Source organism: Bos mutus, chromosome X (assembly GCF_027580195.1).
Source record: "Bos mutus isolate GX-2022 chromosome X, NWIPB_WYAK_1.1, whole genome shotgun sequence".
NCBI classification, from domain to species: domain Eukaryota; kingdom Metazoa; phylum Chordata; class Mammalia; order Artiodactyla; family Bovidae; genus Bos; species Bos mutus.
The window spans coordinates 33,016,603-33,036,841 of record NC_091646.1 but is presented as its reverse complement, the minus strand read 5'-3'; the positions used below and the strand labels follow the sequence as shown (position 1 = coordinate 33,036,841).

Sequence of the window (20,239 nt, the reverse complement as noted above, 5' to 3'; positions counted from 1 at the left end):
TCTTTCTTCTATGATTGCTGTGGTTAGGACTTCCCAAACTATGTTGAGTAGTAGTAGTGAGAGTGGTCATCCTTGTCTTGTTCCTGATTTTAGAGAAAATGCTTTCAGTTTTTTGCCATTGAGGATAATGTTTGCTGTGGGTTTGTCATATATAGCTTTTATTATGTTGAGGTATGTTCCTTTTATGCCTGCTTTCTGGAGAGTTTTTATCCTAAATGGGTGTTAAATTTTGTCAAAGGCTTTCTCTGCATCTATTGAGATAATCATATTTTTACCTTTCAATTTGTTAATATGGTATATTACATTGATTGATTTGCAAATATTGAAGAATCCTTGCATGCCTGGGTTAAAGCCCACTTGGTCATGATGTATGATCTTTTTAATATGTTGTTGGATTCTGTTTGCTAGAATTTTGTTACGGATTTTTGCATCTATGTTCATCAGTGATATTGGCCTGTAGTTTTCTTTTTTTGTGGCATCTTTGTCTGGTTTTGGTATTAGGGTGATGGTGGCTTCGTAGAAGGAGTTTAGGAGTTTACCTTCCTCTGCAATTTTCTGGAAGAGTTTGAGTAGGATAGGTGTTAGCTCTTCTCCAAATTTGTGGTAGAATTCACCTGTGAAGCCATCTGGTCCTGGGCTTTTGTTTGTTGGAAGATTTTTGAGTGCAGTTTTAATTTCTGTGCTTGTACTTGGTGTGTTCAGATTTTCTATTTCTTCCTAGTTCAGTTATCGAAGGTTATACTTGTCTAAGAATTTTTCCATTTCTTCCAAGTGGTCTATTTCATTGGCATATAATTGCTCATAATAGTCTAGTGATTTTTCGTATTTCTGTGTTGTCTGTCGTGATTTATTCACTTTCATTTCCAATTTTATTGATTTGGTTATTCTCCCTTTGTTTCTTGATGAGCCTGGCTAATGGTTTGTCTATTTATCTTCTCAAAGAAATAGATTTTCATTTTGTTGATTTTTGCTATAGTCACCTTCATCTCTGCTCTGATTTTTATGATTTCTTTCCTTCTACTAACTTTGCAGTTCTTCTATTCTTCTTTTTCCAATTGATTTAGGTGTAAAGTTAGGTTGTTTATTTGATGTTTCTCTTGTTTCCTGAGGTAGGCTTGTATTACTATGAACTTCCACCTTTGTGCTGCTTTTACTGAATCCCATAGGTTTTGGGCTGTCTTGCTTTCATTTTCATTTGCTTCTATGCGTATATTGATTTCCTTTTTTATTTCTTCCATGATCTGTTGGTTATTCAGAAGTGTGTTGTTTATCCTCCCTATGTTTGTATTGTAATAGTTTTTTTTTCCTCTTGTTGACATCTAATCTTACCACATTGTGATGATTTGTTTTGAATTAAAATTTGTATATATTGTGTGTGTGGTATCTTCATTCTTTTGCATGTGACTATACAGTTTTACTGGGGCTTCCTAGGTGGCTTAGTGGTAAGGAACCCACCTGCCAATGCAGGAGATGCAAGACATGTGGGTTTGATTCCTGGGTCAGCAGGATCCCCTGGAGAAGGAAATGGCAACCCACTCCAGTATTCTTGCCTGGAAAATCCCATGGACAGAGGAGCCTGGTGGGCTACAGTCCATAGGTTGCCAAGATATTTGATCAGTCAGCTCTCCTGGGTCTCCAGCTTGCTGACTTAACCTGCAGATCTTGTTAGCCTCTATAATCATGTGAGTCAATTGGTTCTGTTTCTCTGGAGAATCCTTACTAACATACTCATATAAGTGGAACTATACACCATTTGTAGTTTTATATATGCTGTATTTCATTTAGCATGTTTTCAAGGTTCATCCATGTTTTAACATGTATCAAAGATACACCCTCTTTAAAATAGGAATCTCCTCTAAAACATATATTATCAATACTCTAGTCCACTACACTGCCAGAAGCATAAGTGTTTAATTCAGCCTTGAGGGAACAAGAAATTCTTCTTGGAGGAGATCATGTCTATCTGAGGCTTGAAAAAATGAGCCAGGTGAAAGGATCAATAGGAAGCACCTAAAAAAATGTCCTAGGTAGAAGAAATAGTATGTATACAAGTGTAGTGTGAGAAAGAACATGGTGTTTTTAGAGACCTGAGGGTTTCTTAGTATGAGTGGGACTTAGAGAGTAAAGCAGCAAGTGGCAAGAGACTGCACTAGGAGATTGGTAAGGTTCATGCCATGGTTAATTCTTGATGAATCTAAGTTGAGTTGTTGCTGCTGATACAGATCATTAAGCATTCTGTGAATAAACTCTTATTTTTCTTCACCCCTCTGATGCTTGCCACAATCTTGAATGACATCAACATCCCTGAGGATAATCAACTTTTGGCTCTACTCTGCCTTTCATAGTGTCCTAAATGTCAAGTGCTAAGAGAAGTTTTGTGCCTATGAGATCAGCATACCTTCACTTTGCCATTCTGAAGAAATGGAGTCCAGTTATGGCCATCTTGACTACTGGATATGAGGAACTCCTTCACATACATGCTGGTAAGCAGAGATTTCACCCCTTGGGTGGTTATTCCTGTAACTCTCATTGTCTTCTGGAAGTCCACTTGTAGCCACTCTTTTGGATTATTCACCTGGGGAAGTTAGAGTAGTGTCTTGTTGATCACTATTTGCTCCCAGAAATCACCAAATGCCTTCTTAATCATAACTCAGCACTTATCACTCTGCATATTAATTATCTGTTTGCCAGTCCCCCGTATTAGACTCAAAGCAAGCAACTGGGGTTGCCCACTTATAGCTGCCCAGTAAATGTTCACTGAATGAATGTATGAGCAATATACAGACTGACAAATATTAGCCCAGTACTGCATACAGATATTTTGTTTCCAGGAGGAAATGATCCCTTTCCCCCAATGAATGTTGTGTGAATGCACATGGCACATCTACTAAATATCTGTGGGGTTTTCCGTGCATAGTCACTTTTCCTTGACACTCTTGGTGGGCACAACCAGATGACATAAGTAGCTGAAGAAAGAGTTCAGAGCTGTCCCTATTCTTTCCCAACCACTGCTCCTTATTCTGAATCAGTTAAATGGTAAATTTGTTCCCTCTTACCTGGGGCCTCCAGGCATTTGTCCTCCCTTGAAGGTTAAGTCGGGCTTGTGAAGGAGACCAGGTGGCAAACATGTTGCGTAAGTGGGATGAGGCAGTAATCTGTGTATCTGATATAGCTTTATTCTCCATTCCCAGTGGCATGTTGCAACCTTGAAGAAATGGAACAAGAGTGTCATCACAAGAACAGGTTGCAGCCAAAGTTCTGCCTCCACTGACATTCTAGTTGTCATCACGACATCATTTTCCAGGCATTAACTTTTGCATGTTATTGTTAACATGCCCTGGATTTTCTGGTCAGCTCTGCTAAGCTCTGTTGGGCTTTTATTTGCCTTGTTAATAGTCTTGTAGGATATGGCTGACCTTGGGGAATTCCATGGTTAGGATGAGCAAGTGATGGGTTTGCCCAGGACTGTACTGGTTTTAGCATTGAGACTTCTGTGTCCTGGGAAACACCTCCCTCCCTGTGTCAGGAAAACTAGTATGGCTAGTCATACTGCCCATGGTTGGGAGAGGGAAGTACATGGGATGACTTGAAACTTACTGTTTAAATCACAGCCCATCAACTCCATGCGAAGAGTGCTGCGGATGCTGTAATGAGTTGGGTGCAAACGGATATATCTAGCAATAATTGGAGGGTTAAAAATATTGTGTTTTACTCCAGATGAATCCACATTACCAAAGAACACCTGTAAAATGAAGAAAGAATAAGAAGCAATTCCTCCCAATCAAGTTTTTTCTTCTAAATTTGTTTGTGCATGTCTCAATAGCTCCCTGGTGGCTCAAATGGTATAGAATCTGCCTGTGATCCAGGAGACTTGGGTTTGATCCCAGGGCCAGGAAGATCCACTGGAGAAAGGAATGGCAACCCTCTCCAGTATTCTTGCCTGGAGAATTCCATGGACAGAGGAGCCTGGTTGGTCCCAGGCCATGGGGTCACAGAGAGTCAGACATGGCTGAGTGACTAACACATTCACTTTTCAACATCACCCAACACTCAAAACCATCCTGGCTAGACAGGTGTTAGAATACAAAGGATGAAGGAGAAAAATTATAGGAAGAAGAGTGGATCAAGGGAAATTATGTCTGTGCAGGTGAAGTAGTCTACCCTTGGGGTAGACTGTAAAATGTTCATCAAACTCCTAATTTATCCACCCCCTCCTTTCCAACTTCGTAACCATAAGTTTGTTTTCTACACTTGTGACTATTTCTGTTTTTAAATAAGTTCATGTGCACCTTTTTATTTAGATTCCACATATAAGCAATATCATGTGATATTTGTCTTTCTCTGTCTGACTTACTTTACTCATTATGTCAATCTCTGGGCACAGCATTATTTTTGATAAATAGATCAGCTTCATTTTAACCTCAATTCTTATGTCTTGATTAGGAAGACATAGGAAGACAAAGTATCTAGATATTTAATGCAATCCCTATGGAACTCACAATGCTCCATTTTACAGGAATGTAATAGCCAACCCTAAATAGATATGGAATTTCAAGGGACCCTGAATAGCCAAAATAATCCTGGAAAGAAGAAAAAAGTTGGAGGACTCAATTCCGGATTTCAAAACTTAGTCCAAAGCTATAGTTATTAAAACTGTGTGGTATTAGAGTAAGGATAGACACACAGCTCAGTGGAATAAAGAATCTGGAAATAAACTCATCAATTTATTCATGTATATAAAGCCCAAAGAGTTGAAAACAAGCATTCAAAAAGAACCCGTACAGGAATGTCCACCACAGTAGGCACAAGAGAGAAGTCACCTAAATGTCCATCCACTGCTGAGCAGATACAAAACATGTGTGGTCTAGCCATACAGTTCAGTTCAGTTCAGTTCAGTCAGTTCAGTTGCTCAGTCATGTCCGACTCTTTGTGATCCCATGAATCACAGCATGCCAGGCCTCCCTGTCCATCACCAACTCCCAGAGTTCACTCAGACTCACGTCCATCGAGTCAGTGATACCATCCAGCCATCTCATCCTCTGTCGTCCCCTTCCTCCTTCTGCCCCAATCCCTCCCAGCATCAGGGTCTTTTCCAATGAGTCAACTCTTCGCATGAGGTGGCCAAAGTATTGGAGTTTCAGCTTTAGCATCATTCCTTCCAAAGAAATCCCAGGGCTGATCTCCTTCAGAATGGACTGGTTGGATCTCCTTGCAGTCCAAGGGACTCTCAAGAGTCTTCTCCAATACCACAGTTCAAAAGCATCAATTCTTTGGCGCTCAGCCTTCTTCACAGTCTAACTCTCAAATCCATACATGACCACGGGAAAAACCATAGCCTTGACTAGACAGACCTTTGTTGGCAAAGTAATGTCTCTGCTTTTGAATATGCTATCTAGGTTGGTCATAACTTTCCTTCCAAGGAATAAGCATCTTTTAATTTCATGGCTGCAATCACCATCTGCAATGATTTTGGAGCCCCCAAAAATAAAGTCTGACACTGTTTCCACTGTTTCCCCATCTATTTCCCATAAAATGATGGGTCTGGATGCCTTGATCTTCATTTTCTGAATGTTGAGCTTTAAGCCAACTTTTTCACTCTCCACTTTGACTTCATCAAGAGGTTTTTAGTTCCTCTTCACTTTCTGCCATAAGGGTGGTGTCATCTGCATATCTGAGGTTATTGATATTTCTCCCGGCAATCTTGATTACAGCTTGTGTTTCTTCCAGCCCAGCGTCTCTCATGATATCCTCTGCATATAAGTTAAATAAGCAGGGTGACAATATACAGCTTTGACGTACTCCTTTTCCTATTTGGAACCAGTCTGTTGGTCCATGTCCAGTTCTAACTGTTGCTTCCTGACCTGCATACAGATTTCTCAAGAGGCAGGACAGGTGGTCTGGTATTCCCATCTCTTTCAGAATTTTCCACAGTTTATTGTGATCCACACAGTCAAAGGCTTTGGTGTAGTCAATAAAGCAGAAATAGATGTTTTTCTGGAACTGTTTTGCTTTTTCCATGATCCAGCGGATGTTGGCAATTTGATCTCTGGTTCCTCTGCCTTTTCTAAAACCAGCTTGAACATCAGGAAGTTCACGGTTCATATATTGCTGAAGCCTGGCTTGGAGAATTTTGAGCATTACTTTACTAGCATGTGAGATGAGTGCAATTGTGTGGTAGTTTGAGCATTCTTTGGCATTGTCTTTCTTTGGGATTGGAATACCATACAGTGGAATACTATTCATCCAGGAAAAGGAAAGAAGTGCTGATTTGTGCTACCACGTGCATGGGCCCTATGCTCAGTGACAGCAGCCAGACACAGAAGGCCACCTATTTATTGTTTGGCTCCATCTCTGGGAAGTCTCCAGAACAGGCAAAGGGCTGTGGATAGAAACCTGATGAGTGCTTGCCTGAGGACTACGGGGGTGGGGTGGGGGAAACTGCAGGAGGGGGCAGTGGGGAGTCACTGCCTGGTCGGTACAGGGGTTTCTCTTTGTGGTGGTGCCAACGTTCTGGAACTAGACACAGTGGTGATGGTGGCCCACCACCACCAGTGTATACTTGATGCCACTGGGTGGTCTGCTGCCTTCTCCGTACAAAGGTCTCCTCCCGTGGAAAGAGAGAGTTCCGACAAAGAGAGGGTCCAGTGGGCAGGGTGAGCAGGATTCTGCCAGCGTCATGTCTTTGCAGGCTCAGGCCTGCGGGGGTCGGGGTGGGGTAGGGGGCATGGGAAATCGGTGATCTCAGGGAGTCTGCCTGTCACAGACTGTGTGCCCCGACCAATGAGGGGCCAGTCCATGGTTGCTAGGATACGGAGTAGAGGTCTGAGAGTACCGTTTGTCTTGAGAGGATGGGACCAGCTGACTCATCCTGCCGCATCTCATTTCACCGCATCTCATCCTGCCACATATCATCCCACCACACCTCATCCCACTGCATCGCAAAGCGAGGCCTCGGAGAAAGCGGGCTCAAAGGTCAGCATGCCAAGTAAAAGGGGCCGTTGAAGGTCATCTGGTCTCCACTCCCACACCGCCCGTGCTGAGTTGTCTTTCTCCGTGAGCCACATGGAGCGCCTCCTGTGGGAAGGCCACTATGCCCAGCGCCTGAGTTCGTCCGCACCCATCTTCCTAGCAGCCATCATGTAGCACCTGACTGCCAAGGTCCTGGAGCTGGCAGGCAACGAGGCCCAGAACAGCGGTCAGAGGCGCATCACCTCAGAGCTGGTGGACACAACAGTCCACCATAACGTTCTGCTCAGCAGCTCTTTTGGGATGACAACCATCTCCCTGGTGGCCCTAGCCTGGCACTAGCTGCTCAACCACACCCGGGTCCCAGGTCCCCGGCACCCAGACAGGCCTCCCCCCGGCTGTCGGGTGCCAGGCCTGCTCACTGACCGACCGCACAGCCCGGTGCCTCGGGCCCAGTCATGTCGAATCAGTAAGTGTTTCAAGACATCCCTGTTTGTGCTTCAGTCACTTGGCCTGGGAGGTGGTGGTGGGACACCCCTCCTTCGAGAGGTGGTGGTCAGGGGTCTGACTGGAGTGGAGGGGGAGTGTTGTGGGTATGGGTGGAGTCAGGGATGGCAGGCAGAGAGGAGCGGTCGCCCACGGTGACAGTGCATGCAGTGGCCCTGGTGAGAGAAGCTGGCTGTGGCGGGGGTGCGGTGGAGTGGGGTCTGTAGGGGAGGCCGGGGAAAGGAGGGCTCCCCCGTTGGATCTGAGCAAGTAGGAGCAAGGCCAAGTCCCCAGAGGGACCAGGGTCCTGGTGGCGATGTTCAAGACCGAGAGGACGGCGTCGTGGTAGGGTGAAAGTGCCAAGGTGACAGACCGCCCCGCAGCGTGGGATGCAGGGATGGTGGACAGCGTGCTTGACAGGGGTTCCCATGGCCATAGGGCCTAGATGCCCATGGGGGCAGGGGCCTAGACCACGAGACTGCGGCAGAATGGGGACTTGGGTGGGCGGGACACAACCCGCACGTATGCAAAGTCGGAATCAGGGTCACCCGGGATCACCAGTTGACTTTTTGGTCGTGTGCCTTTAGAGATGCCTGGAGATGCCCTGCTTGGCAACCTGTGGGAGCAAGCTATAACCTAGCAACGGCCGGCTCCCCGCCAGGACCCGCTATTTGCATACGGCGCCGGCAACCAATCACGGTCCCACCTCCGCGCCCGCTCTTTTGCATATCACCCCGGCGACGGGAGCGTCTGGGCGGCCGCACCGGCGCCGTCGCGCTGTGGGCCCGAGCCGGACGCATGGCACGTCGCCGGTCGCCGCCCGGTCGCGTCAGCGCGCCTGGAAGCGCCGGGGCGGCGAAGATGGCGGCTTCCGCGGCTGGCCTGGGCGGCGGCGGCGCGGGCCCAGGGCCCGAGCCAGGGGACTTCCTGGCGCGCTACCGTCAGGTGTCCAACAAGCTCAAGAAGCGGTTCCTGCGGAAGCCGAACGTGGCGGAGGCCGGCGAGCAGTTCGCCCAGCTCGGCCGCGAGCTGCGCGCCCAGGAGTGCCTGCCGTACGCGGCCTGGTGCCAGCTGGCGGTGGCGCGCTGCCAGCAGGCGCTCTTCCACGGGCCCGGCGAGGCGCTGGCGCTGACAGAGGCCGCGCGCCTCTTTCTGCGGCAGGAGCGCGACGCGCGCCAGCGCCTGGCCTGCCCCGCCGCCGCCGGGGAGGCCCTGCAGGCCGCTGCCGCCGCGCTGGGCGCCGCCGTGCGCCTGCACCTGGAGCTCGGGCAGCCGGCCGCGGCCGCCGCGCTCTGCCTTGAGCTGGCGGCCGCCCTGCGCGACCTGGGCCAGCCGGCCGCCGCCGCTGGCCACTTCCAGCGCGCCGCGCAGCTGCAGCTGCCCCAGCTGCCCCTGGCCGCCTTGCAAGCGCTCGGCCACGCCGCGTCCTGCCAGCTGCTGGCGCGGGACTACAGCGGCGCGCTGGCGCTCTTCACGCACATGCAACGCCTGGCACGGGAGCTCGGCGGCATCCCTTCGCAGCCCCCGCCCCCGCAGCCCGCAGCCCCCGGACCTCCGCTCCCTCCCGGCGCGGGGCCGCCGGCTGCAGCCGCCCCGGCCGCGCTGGGCGCCTTCGCCGACGTGCTGGTCCGCTGCGAGGTGTCCCGCGTGCTGCTGCTGCTGCTCCTGCAGCCGCCGCCCGCCAAGCTCCTACCGGAGCACGCGCACACCCTGGAGAAGTATGCCTGGGAGGCCTTCGACGGCCACGGGCAGGACAGCAGCGGCCCGCTGCCCGAGGAGCTCTTTCTGCTGCTACAGTCCTTGGTCATGGCCACGCACGAGAAGGACACGGAGGCCGTCAAGTCGCTGCAGGTGGAGATGTGGCCCCTGCTGAGCGCCGAGCAGAACCACCTCCTGCACCTCGTTCTGCAGGAAACCGTCTCCCCTTCTGGCCAGGGGATCTGACGAATCCCTGACAGGAACCCAGCCACGCTGTGCCTGTTCCTGAAACTCACGCACCGGCCTGAGCGTTTGCGGGAGCATGAAAGATCTTGATCCCGCCGCTTCTGCCTCTGCAGTGTATCTTACTTGTCTTGCCACCGGAGGAATGTAGTTGACTAAAGTCACCTTGTTTCCATGACAGTGGCAGAAAAAAAAACCCATATAATAGAATCGGAGGACACAGCTCACCTCACCAGAAATTTCAACATAAACGAGAATCCCTTGGGTTCCTTTCACCCAATTGTCCCCCCAACCCGCTTCCCACCCCCCAGAAGGCTCCCCTTTCCCAACATCCTTGTTTCACACAGGATTTATTTGCATAGCTCTGGCTCGGAACTCTAGCTGCATGATTTTTTTCATGGTGATTTTGATTCCTTAGCGTATTGTGATGTCTGCCTGCGTGATCGTCCAGTTTCTCCTTTGTTCAATGCACCTGATACGTTGGAATCATTGTATTCAGTACTCCGCGGTTGTCACTACAGCCCTCAATACATGATAAAGCCTTTCTGACTCTCCTGACTTGTGGTTTAGATTTATCTCCTCTGTAAAATGGGAATAGCTTATCTACTTGTCAGAAGGCAGAAGCACAAACAGATAGTTCCCTTTTAGATCCGAGGTGGATTCATTCACTCAAAATGGACACTGCCTATGAATCTACAGAGATCATTTGCGATGTGGTCCTTAGCTGCAATGTGTATGTTTTCGGTACAAACGGGGTGGGCCTGGGAGTAGGGGAGAAGGCGGGGTGAGCTCCAGCGCAATGGTGTCAGATGTGCACTGGAGTTTTCAGTTGCGGTTGTTCCGAGAGGTCCAGGTAATCCATATGGGCAGGTTTTACTTGTAGTATGGACCCTTCTACAAATCTTCAACTCAAATATATCAAATCAGCATGCTTCTTTGGTCTAGTGTGATCAGGTATATGCCAGACTGTACCCTTGGTCCCCAGAAGCAGGATGGCGTTCCATTTTTAGACACTAGATTTCTGGTCCAAATGATACATGCAAACTGACTTAGCTGTTTTCTCAGGTTTTCTTTAGCGCTGAGTGTGGTGACAAGAACTCTTTAGAATATATTCTCATTCTTAGCCATTCAGTTTGGGAAAATGCATCTTTTAGGCCGAAGTTGTAGACAGCACTAATTTTTTGTGGGTGAGTTTTAAGCACTCAGTTTGGGAATCTATCTTGCTTTTGCATATTTGGTGGGGAAGGGGAATATGTGGAGTGTTGTATGACATAAGTGCCCCCAAATGGGTGGGACTTTTAGGGTATGCTTTTGGACCTCTATTTCAGCAGTGTAGAAGCAATGGCTAAGCAAGTATAGGGGAGCCCACTGGAGACATATGCAGGCACCCCTCCTGTGCCCTCACGTGGCTGCCAGGCAGGGTCCTTCCAAGCCCTAAAAGCCCAGTCCAACTTATTGCCAAGGCGGTGAGGGTGCACGCTCCCTTGTGTGTTTGCTTTTTCTGGGACACTCAGCCCTGGCTGCCTCCCTTACTGTCCTTAGGACAAGAATGCTCAGGAATGAATTATGGAGTGTGCCTGGTGAGAGCATTTGGGTTTAGGTGCAAAGTAAAGCCTCCTTTGTTGTTGTTTAGTCACTAAGTCATGTCTGACTCTTTGTGACCCCATGGACTGTAGCCCACCAGCCTCCTCTGTCCATAGGATTTCCCAGGCAAGAATACTGGAGTGGGCAGCCATTGCCTTCTCCAGGGAATTTTCTCAAGCCAGGGATGAAACCTGCATCTCCTTCACTGGCAGATAGATTTTTATTACTGAGCCACCAGTGAAGCCCTTAAAAGCTTGCTTTGAGGGAGTGAGGTGAGGAATTACCACAGAGCCTGGATTTGCATATTCAAGCCTAACTTTAGAAAACACTGAAGGCTGTTTTCTGTTTGCCATTGGCTCATTTATGTGTCTTCCTTAGATACTTTGTAGTACAGAGAGCTGGGCTAAGGCCACATCAGTTATTTTGACAGAATTTTGTTGCTATATATCATCACCTGGTGTCAACATTAACACTGATTTCTAACACAACCAAAGATAAATATTTTAAAAGGACAGGATTAGTGTTCTTTTAAACTTGAAAACCAGAGGGAAAGATCTGCATCATTGGCAGTTCAAAATTCACATTCAAAATATTATGAAATATTGAAAATAGTGGCCAGTGAAGCAATGATCTTTAAAAGGTGTTGGGTTCTTTTGCTCCCTTTATGAGGGACTTTCTGTGATGAGACGTTGCTTATGAAAAAATATTTTGCATGTGAATGGTTGCCCAGGTGGTTTACACCTGGTTTCCTGGGGTTTCCAGGTGGTAAAGAATCTGCCTGCCAATGCAGGAGATGCAGGAGACTCGGGTTTGATCCCTGGGTGGGGAATATCCCCTGGAGAAGGAAATGGCTACCCACTCCAGTATTCTTGCCTGGAAAATAAAATGGACAGAGGAGCCTGGCAGGCTATAGTCCTTGGGGCTGCAAATGACTGAGGGACTGAGCATGTGGATGGTACAAAGACTTTTAAACATTTGAGAACCATTATACTGGAGGAAGATGACTAAGACTGAAATGTGTAAATTAATCAGGCATGCTCTGGGATGACAGAGTTCTGGTTAGTGTGAACTGTAGAGACATCTCTATTGCCATTAGACTAGACCACCAGTCCAGAAACTTGTTTGGTAGAGGAGATGGAGATATTTCAGTTTTTTTGATCCAACTAAACATTCAGTGACTAATATACTATGACTAAGGGAGGTTTTCCCAGGAATGCAGCACTGAGTTGTACTGGAGCCAGCTAGGACTAGCTTGTGAGAAGCAATTGTGGCTGGCTGCTCCCAAATCTGCGTTCAGTGACCTTGCATCAGCAGCTTGAAATCAGGTATGATGGGAAATACTTACATCATGGAAATCCGCAGATGTTACAAATAAAGGCCCTTCCCCTGACTGTCCTCCATTTTGCACCAGAGCTGGTTGTTAAACATTCGCCAGCCCGCCATTGAATGAGAGTATAATTTACAGCAAAGAGAATAAACGTGATCATATCCAAGATGCTGAAAAAGCACTTGATGAGTTTCTACAGCCTTTCCAAATAAAGTAGGAGCAAGAAACTTTTAAAATGTGATAAAAAAATATTTGAAACTAACAGTGAACATTATATTGAACAGTGAAATATGGGATCCATTCCCATTAAAGTCAGAAGCAAGAAATACTCATTTATAATAAAGATAATTTATCTATATACATATCTATCAAACTTCAGACAAAAGAATAAAGAGCATTTTGCTCACCACCCAAGTCTACAAAGACTAATCTGCTGCAGCTGGTGATAGGGTACTGGGTGTTCAGAAGAAGAGATTAACAGGATAACAGGATGAGGCACTGTGTGTTTCAGAACTTAAACACTGTGTGTTTCAGAAAACTCAAGATGATAACAGGATACTCTGTGCTTTGGACAGACAGGTCCTTAAGTAGTTAATATGCATTTCAAGAAGAATTGTAATGAACCCTGCTTTTTGCATCTTCCCATACATAGAAAAACAGTATAACCATGAACTTGAAACATCTGTTCTTTGTGAGTAGCAGTAATATTTCACCAAGATGTATGTCTGACTACATGTATGCCTTAACAGCAAAACATGTAAACTAGCTTCCCCTCACCTCTTCGGAGCAGCTCCCAGAGCTATGTGAGAGACTTGTCTCCCAGACTATATTCCTCAGTAAGACCCTGAATAAAATTTAACTCACAGCTTTAACATTGTGCATTTTTCTTTTAGTTGACAACACAATATATACATATTTATGTGTCTGTGTATATATCTCTGATTATACATATATTAATCACAAAAACATTTAGAGTGATTATTATGTTCTGTTTACCAGGGCCTGTTAGCACAATCCCCTGGAGAAGGAAATGGCAACCCACTCCAATATTGTTACCTGGAGAATTCCATGGACAGAGGAACCTGGTGGGCTACAGTCCATGGGGTCACAAGAGTCTGACATGGAAGTCATCATAATGTCTTCCATGTAATGGAGCAGTATGGTGTTCTGTGGGATGTCAATATATTTGGGGTCCCTAGGGTCTATATTGGGCTTTCCTTGTGGCTCAGTTGGTAAAGAATCTGCCTGCAATGCAGGAGACCTGGGTTCAATCCCTGGGTTGGGAAGATCCCCTGGAGAAGGGGATCCACTTCAGTGGCTACCCACTCCAGTATTCTGGCCTAGAGAATTTCATGCGACCATGGGGTTGCAAAGAGTCGGACAGGACTGAGTGACTTTCACTTTCATTTCACTTTCAGGGTCTATATTATGATAAGGAACAAAGGAACTGACATCGCTTTGAGGCATCAACCATAAAGTTCATACTCGTGTTCCCACTTCGTAAATGCAAATCTATTCTGACTTTCGTTGTCAGTGTGAATGAAGAAGAAAGCATCCTCCAGGTCTGTGGTTCCATATCAGGTACCTGGTGCTGTGTTAATTTGCTCCAGAGGAGATACCACACTTAGAGTTGTGATTTTTTTTTATCACCACCTGACTAAATTTGTGATGATCTGTCACTTTTCCATGACTCATCTGGCTTTTGTTAGTGGCCACTTAGTGGCCTAAGGAGACTAGCCACTGGGTTGGAAGGCAACTATTCCAGGTGGAGCAACTGAAAGACTTGTGTGCACAGCAGGGATGACTGCTTCAGAGACTGGGGAAAGGTCACCTCCTTCAGCAGAGAAGATTTAGGGCAATTTAGAGGTTTGCAGTTCACAGCCTCATTCATGTCTGCCTAAATGTACCCACCCCAGGTCTCAGAGTTCCACCCGTTTCCACCAGTACCATTACCTTAGCATAACAACCATATCAGGGCTGACCATTTAATTGTGACTGCAACTCTGCAATTCACATGCTTTGCTCCTAGGTTTGGTATAAAGTCCAAGTATCTGCCTATAACCCCAGGACATGGAAGACTCCTCCAGAACTCCATGATTCCATCAAGAATCTATCTATCTATCTATCTATCTATCTATATATGTTCATGGATGTTCTTTGTATATATTCATAACATTTAATTTCTTCCCCCCCCATGTATGCTGAAAAAGAAGATGCATACTCAATTGTGTCCAACTCTGCAACCCTGTGAACTAGATCCTGCCAGGCTCCTCTGTCCATGGGATTTCCCAGGCAAGAATACTGGAGTGGGTTGCCATTTTCTTCTCCAGGGGATCTTCCCACCCAGGGATTGAACCCGAGTTTCCCGTGTCTCCTGCATTGCAGGTGGGTTCTTTACCACTGAGCCACCTGGGAAGCCCGGACATGAAAAAAATCCAGGTCACTCTACTGTCAGATGATGCTAAACTGGTTGCCATAGCAACCAGATGCTACTAACTTCCCAATGTCTTCCTTCCTTATCTGAAACTCATCCTATTGTATCACCGATGACAATCTGAGAAATTGTGATGCCACCACATGTCATGGGTTATTCAACATCCAATCTTCTCCCTAAGTAAGGAATTATACCTATCTTCCTTGAATATATTAGCAACATAGTCCTAGAATTCCATTTGTAGTGTCTGTTTCCTGGGGCTACATAAGAGATCCTTCATACTACCTTTTTTGTCCATAGGTCCATCATCACTCTATTGCCCATGAATGGAAAATGCTTTTTGGGGGGGCCAAGATGTTGAAGCCGAAACTCCAATACTTTGGCCACCTGATGTGAAGAGCTGGCTCATTTGAAAAGACCCTGATGCTGGGAAAGATTGAAGGCGGGAGGAGAAAGGGACAAGAGAGTATGAGATGGTTGAATGGCATCACTGACTCAATGGACACGAGTTTGGGTAAACTCTGGGAGTTGGTGATGGACAGGGAGGCCTGGTGTGCTGCTGTTCATGGGGTCACAAAGAATCAGACACAACTGAGTGACTGAACTGAACTGAAGTTTCTAGAAACTGTGAGTGTTTGTTCCATATCTGAAATCTGTCAAAAGCTCCTCAAAAGATTCAAGCATTCTCTTGAAAAGGACTAATTACATACCATTAAGGTCCCAGTGGAGTTCCCCCGATAACCCTGCCACCGCTGTCCATCGAGGCTGTACATGATGATAAACTGAGAGATGTACAGGCTGGAGAACTTCTGCCGGGCACCCTGAGTCAGGATGCTGTGAATAATCATCGGCGCCAACAGATCCACCTGCCGATGAAAGCAACACTTGGTTTTACATGGAGGTATGTGCCATATTCTGAAATGATTTCTCTGCTTAAGAAGAATCTGCTTCGATAGAGAGAAGCCCAATATTCTCTTGGAGGTGCAAGTGCAACAGAGACCAGTATGGAAATGTAGATGTGTGGGAAGCTGTGGAATCAATGACGGGAAGTGTGTTCACTGAGTTCCCAGGCCACGTCCTGACAAAGGAAATCACTTTGGAATCATTGAGCCCCACTTTTCTCTATACACATCCTTAGTGCTGCACACCTGGACCCCATAGCAGGTGCCTCCCTGACACACCAACCTCTGACTGGACAAAGCCATTTGCCTTCTCTGTCCCCAGACTACCCCCCTCCCACCATCACTATCAGTGCTAAATTACTGTCCCTCCTGCAAGTGTTAGTGCAGAAACTCTCTCCTGGTTAGCCTTTCCCGACTCATCCAGAGAACTTTCGGGTGGCTTCTTTTCTGCTTCCAGTCCACTTTGTATATAATTTCATTATAGTAAATTATTGCACCGCATTGTGAACTTTTCTTTGCTTTTTGCCTTCCTCTTTAGACTGAGATCCTGAAGACAATAAGCCTGTCTGAGTCACCTAACCTCTTTGTGTCTCAATTTCTTGCTCTGTACAGTGGAGTTAATAATGGTATTTATCTCAAAATGTTACCAGAAGGATTACAGAGTTAATACATGCAATGTGCTGAGTTCACTGCTGGTGCATACTAAACACGTAATATGTTAGGTTTTACATTCTCTCTAGCCCTGGCACCTAACAGGGATCTGATGGAATATCGATCCTTAGTAGTAAGGAATGATTGGGTCTGAAAGAAGGGGGCATGGGTCATACAAGCATTACAGGAATTTTGACATCAGTTGGTACTCTAATTTCTCCCAGATGCCTGGCACACTCAGCTAGGACTGGTCTGGACTCTTGTACTTAATGACGATCTTTCTCAGTTGACTAAGCTCTATCTATACATCATTCATTCATTCATTCATCAAAGAATATATTTTTAGCATTTGTTATGTGCCAAGCACTCTTCTTGGAGAAGGAAATGGCAACCCACTCCAGTATTCTTGCCTGGATAATTCCGTGGACAGAGGAATCTGTCAGGCTACAGTCCACAGGGTCACAAAGTGTTGGATATGACTGAGTGACTGAGCACAAGCACTTTTCTGGGTACTAGCAACAGAGTTGTGAACAATAAAAAAAGCCCTGCCCTCATGGAACTTACATGGAGAAGGAGAAGGGTGTGCAAGGAAGGAGGCGTGTTTGAACATTAGTCCTGACTGCTCACATGTTGACATGATAATATTTTTGGATATGTTGGATTAAAGAAAATGTATTATGATATTTTTTGGTAGAGCCACATGGTCTGCAGGATTTTAATTCACTGACCAGGGATTGAACTCAGGCCCCCGGCAGTGAAAGCACTCAGTCCTAACTACTGGATCACCGGGGAATTCCTGAGAAGATGTATTATTAAAATGAATTTAACATGTTCCTATTTTAATGCAGCTACTAGAAAATGGAAAATTACACATGTACTTAGCATTTATGGTTCACATGATATTTCTGTTGGCCAGCACTGCTCCAGAGGACATAGGGAAGGGAAAAAAGATGAAAGACTGAGTCATTGAAAAAAAAAAAATTGAGTTAACCTAAGGACACTTTCAGTAATGACTCCAAGTTGGTTGACCAGATTTGGCCTAACTTTAGCAGGCTTTTCTTACTACTCTGTGGTGTAGAATTTGTGAAGAAGACGGCTTTGGTTTTAGAAAGGGAAGAAGCCACATTTTCTTGCCTTGTGGGACCAGGGATCAAGCCATTTGTTTTTGTGTTAACATGAAGGAATTGGAGGACTCAAGGATACCTAGGCAATTGAAGACATCTAAAAAAAGAATACGTGGTCTTTAGAGGTGGTAAATTTGATGTTATAGAAAAATATTCAGAGATTCTAATCCAGTAGAAAGATTAAAAACACAGTGTAGGACTTCCCTGCTGGCACAGTGGTAGAGTCTGCCTGCCAGTGCAGGGAACATGTGTTTGATCCCTGGTCCTGGAAGATCCCACGTGCCTGGGGACAGCTAAGCCCATGAGCCACAACTACTGAGCTCCTGCTTTAGAGCCTGGGAACCAAAACTACTGAAGCTGGTGCTCTGCCACAAGAGAAGCCACCACAGTGAGAAGCATGCACACAACTAGAGAGCAGCTCCCGCTTGCCACAATTAGAGAAAAAACTGTTCAATGAAGACCCAGTGTAGCAAAAATAATTAAAAAACAAAACACAGAGCACTCAATTCTATTCCTGAGTCTTTCAGTCTTGACTCTTTTGGTACAAATCATAAGCCACTCTGTTCTTCAGTTCTTTCCTTGTCTATTACTTGGGGTTTGATGAAAATGACTTAGGCAGGAAGGAGGTATACAAGGCATTGAGCTTGCCAAAGGAATGTGTGATGTTCTGGAATGCAATGCATTTTCTAACCTTGATCCAAGGAGAGGGATCCTTGGTGCTCCAGGCGTTGATTGATCCAGAATAATGAAGTCTGGCCAGCTTGGGGGCCCACTGTCCTTTGCTCGAGAAAGGGAAGAGAGATTAGATTCAGCTGGGTTGGTCCTGTACACGTGGGAATAAAATTACTCTCTTGAGAAAGGTTAATCTTAGCTGTGAAGACAAAGGTATAAAGCAGAGTAGTATCAATGACTACTGAAGTGTTTGGCTTGTCCTTCTTGTCTATTTTATTTTCTAAAATTTAGTAAGTTTGTTGATTGTTTGTACCTCTAGTTAGCTAATACTAATGTGTCACCAGCACCATCAATTAATATTATTTCTCTATTACATAATCCATGTTCACTGGAGAAAAATTAGAAATAAAAAGAAAACATAAGTTAAAAAAAATAAAAGAAGTATAAAACATCATCCATCCAAAGAAAAATAGTACTATTTTGGTATATATCTCTCAAACATCTTTTTCAAATGCTTTTTTTCCCCTCTAAAATGGAGTTTGGCAAACTTTTTTTCTGTAAATAATTTAGCCTTTATCATCTGGTGTTGTGACATTTAAATGCTGTTGTAGAGTGAAAGCTACAGAGACTTCTCTGTAGCTCAAATGGTAAAGAATCTGCTTGCAATGCAGGAGACCAGGGTTCAATCCCTGGGTGGGGAAGATTCTCTGGAGAAGGGAATGGCAATCCACTCTAGTATTCTTGCCTGAAGAATCCCATAGACAGAGGAGCCTGGCAGGCTACAGGCCATGGGGTTGCAGAAAGTCAGACATAACTGAGCAACTAACACACACAGACACACACACACACAGTGAAAGTGCCCACAGATAATTGTAAATGAATAAGTGTGGCTTCTTTATGAACACTGTAATTAGAATTTCATATAATTTTCACGTCATGAAATATTCTTCTTTTGTTTTTTTTTCCCCAATCATTTAAGAATAGAAAAATAATTCTTAGCTTGAAGGCCATACAAAATCAGGTGATGGGCTGGATGTGACCTGTGGGCTACAGTTTGAGAAAAATGCAGCTTCTTGCTACAGCAAAGAGAATGGATTGAAGGGAAGCCATGTGGAAGGCAGGCAGGACATTTAAAGAGGCAGAGGCATTACTTGGGTGAGAAGAGAAAATAGATTGAGAGGCACCTATGGAGTAGAATTTACAGAAGCATGAAGATGGATTGTTTATCTGAATTTTTCCAACAGAAATAAAAAAACATATAATCAGCTCAGTGCTTTGAGAGAAAGGAATACTGTTTACCATATTGTCCTGAAGCTGTAATCTGAAAATCTCTAATGCGTCCAGAAGCCATTCCCAGTGGAATTTGACACTCTGAAATCAAACCAGGGGAGCACAATTGTTAGAAGTGCAGAAATAGAGCTTCACAAATGCAGGTCAATGAGAACACCAAGAAATGCTCATATTTTTTAGTGTTTACTACATGGCGAAAATTGGATGCAAGATTTTTATTGTACTATCTCATTTAACTAGTTCTAACAGGAAGGTGCTAGAACTACTCAGATTTTGCAGCTGAGTAAAGCAAAGACATTACTTTGCCAACAAAGGTCTGTCTAGTCAAGGCTATGGTTTTTCCAATAGTCATGTATGGATGTGAGAGTTGGACTATAAAGAAAGCTGAGCACCAAAGAATTGATGCTTTTGAACTGTGGTGTTGGAGAAGACACTTGAGAGTCCCTTGGACTGCAAGGAGGTCCACCCAGTCCATCCTAAAGGCGATCAGTCCTGGGTGTTCATTGGAAGGACTGATGTTGAAGCTGAAACTCCAATACTTTGGCCACCTAATGGGAAGAACTGGCTCCTTGGAAAAGACCCTGATGCTGGGAAAAATTGAAGGCAGGAGAAGAAGGGGACGACGGAGGATGACATGGTTGGATGGCATCACCAACTCAATGGACATGAGTTTGAGTAAACTCCGGGAGTTGGTGATGGACAGGGAGGCCTGGCATGCTTCGGTCCATGGGGTCGCAAAGAGTCGGACATGACTGAGCAACTAAACTGAACTGAAAACTAGGGTCCATACATAAGTAGACCAGTGGTTCTCTTCTTGTTGAGGATTAAAACTCAACTTCTTCCAGATGATATTTGAGAGTTA

The 20,239-nt window shown here is 45.5% G+C and overlaps 3 protein-coding genes across 6 annotated transcripts in view; 2 read left to right on the top strand and 1 right to left on the bottom strand.

Moving 5' to 3' along the window:
* The window catches only part of F8 (coagulation factor VIII), a 142,382-nt gene that overhangs the window by 6,905 nt on the left and 115,238 nt on the right, over positions 1–20,239 (bottom strand). For both annotated transcript variants that reach the window (XM_070366172.1, XM_070366173.1), the window contains exons 21-26: positions 19,387–19,458; positions 18,107–18,192; positions 15,449–15,604; positions 3,598–3,742; positions 3,057–3,205; positions 2,399–2,575 (exon numbers count right to left, since the gene is read on the bottom strand). In XM_070366172.1, the coding sequence (XP_070222273.1) occupies positions 2,399–2,575; positions 3,057–3,205; positions 3,598–3,742; positions 15,449–15,604; positions 18,107–18,192; positions 19,387–19,458 (785 nt within the window). The remainder of the gene's footprint in view (positions 1–2,398; positions 2,576–3,056; positions 3,206–3,597; positions 3,743–15,448; positions 15,605–18,106; positions 18,193–19,386; positions 19,459–20,239) is intronic.
* On the top strand, positions 6,532–7,631 carry H2AB1 (H2A.B variant histone 1). The gene is given in 2 exon segments (XM_014479365.2): positions 6,532–6,653; positions 7,005–7,631. Coding segments are annotated over 2 exon segments (426 nt in total). The 3' UTR covers positions 7,309–7,631.
* F8A1 (coagulation factor VIII associated 1) lies at positions 8,232–15,440 on the top strand. Of its 3 annotated transcripts, none has more exons than XM_070366177.1 (3): positions 8,232–10,126; positions 13,723–13,866; positions 15,039–15,440. In XM_070366177.1, the coding sequence occupies exon 1, from the start codon at positions 8,251–8,253 to the stop codon at positions 9,394–9,396; it is 1,146 nt and encodes a 381-aa protein (XP_070222278.1). In that variant the 5' UTR covers positions 8,232–8,250; the 3' UTR covers positions 9,397–10,126; positions 13,723–13,866; positions 15,039–15,440. The 3 variants fall into 3 exon arrangements, with proteins under 3 accessions (XP_070222278.1, XP_070222277.1, XP_070222276.1); XM_070366176.1 differs by having other exon boundaries at positions 14,515–15,440; XM_070366175.1 differs by having other exon boundaries at positions 13,723–15,440.